The sequence below is a fragment of the Octopus bimaculoides genome, chromosome 4 (assembly GCF_001194135.2).
Source record: "Octopus bimaculoides isolate UCB-OBI-ISO-001 chromosome 4, ASM119413v2, whole genome shotgun sequence".
In the NCBI taxonomy this organism is placed as follows: Eukaryota; Metazoa; Mollusca; class Cephalopoda; order Octopoda; family Octopodidae; genus Octopus; species Octopus bimaculoides.
In genome coordinates this window covers 1,658,132-1,658,841 of record NC_068984.1, presented here as the reverse complement: position 1 = coordinate 1,658,841, position 710 = coordinate 1,658,132, and the positions used below count along the sequence as shown (strand labels likewise).

Genomic DNA, 710 nt, shown 5'->3' with positions numbered 1-710 from the left:
CTCTCTCTCTCTCTCTCTCTCTCTCTCTCTCTCTCTCTCAAAGCTACGGGCTTATCCGCGTCTTCGTGGGGATTAACCAAATAATTCAATAAGATTAAAATAAAACTTCCACTTACTTTTATTACTTTGGGTAGAATTGAGAATGGTTAGTGAGACCAAGGCAAATAGTAAACGCTTCATGCTGTTGTTGTTCTCCTTTTTCTTCTTTTTCTTCAATAATAATAATAATAATCGTAAGAAGTATTGAGTTCTAGTTGAATGTTAATTATTGATGATGATGATGACGATGGCGATGACAATGATGGTGATGATGACGATGATGATGGCTCCAGTGGTAGCTGTTTAAAATCTTTTGTTGTTGGCGTGTTTGTTGTTGTTGTTGCTGTTATCGATATTATTGGGACAATCGTTGTTGCTTTAAATTCATCACTCAACGTTAGATTCACGGTTTTGTTACAACTTGTCAATGTTGTTGTTGTTGTTGTGACGGCGGCGGCGGCGGCGGCGGCGGAGGTGGTATCAGTGTTCCTGCTTTTGATGAATTTTTTATATTGTTGTTTTTAGGTGTTGCAGTTATTCATGTTGTTCTTGGTGTTGTTGATGAAGTGGTGGAGGTGGTGGTGGTGGTGGTGGTAGTGGTCGTGGTGGTGGTGGTGGTGGTGATAGAAGTGAAGACAGACTAAACTATAGAACTGTTCCTGTTTTTGGCC

General features: G+C 40.1%; 1 protein-coding gene across 2 annotated transcripts in view; it reads right to left on the bottom strand.

Moving 5' to 3' along the window:
- Nucleotides 1–710, bottom strand: part of LOC106869042 (uncharacterized) — a 30,588-nt gene that overhangs the window by 22,359 nt on the left and 7,519 nt on the right. The window contains exon 2 of one of the 2 annotated variants that reach the window (XR_001409361.2): nucleotides 117–210. Coding sequence is in view for 1 of the 2 variants with exons in the window: in XM_014914550.2 (XP_014770036.1) it covers nucleotides 117–180 (64 nt within the window). In the remaining variant the exon portion in view is untranslated. Of the gene's footprint in view, nucleotides 1–116; nucleotides 705–710 lie in introns of those variants that run through there. The other variant, XM_014914550.2, reaches the window with a different exon arrangement.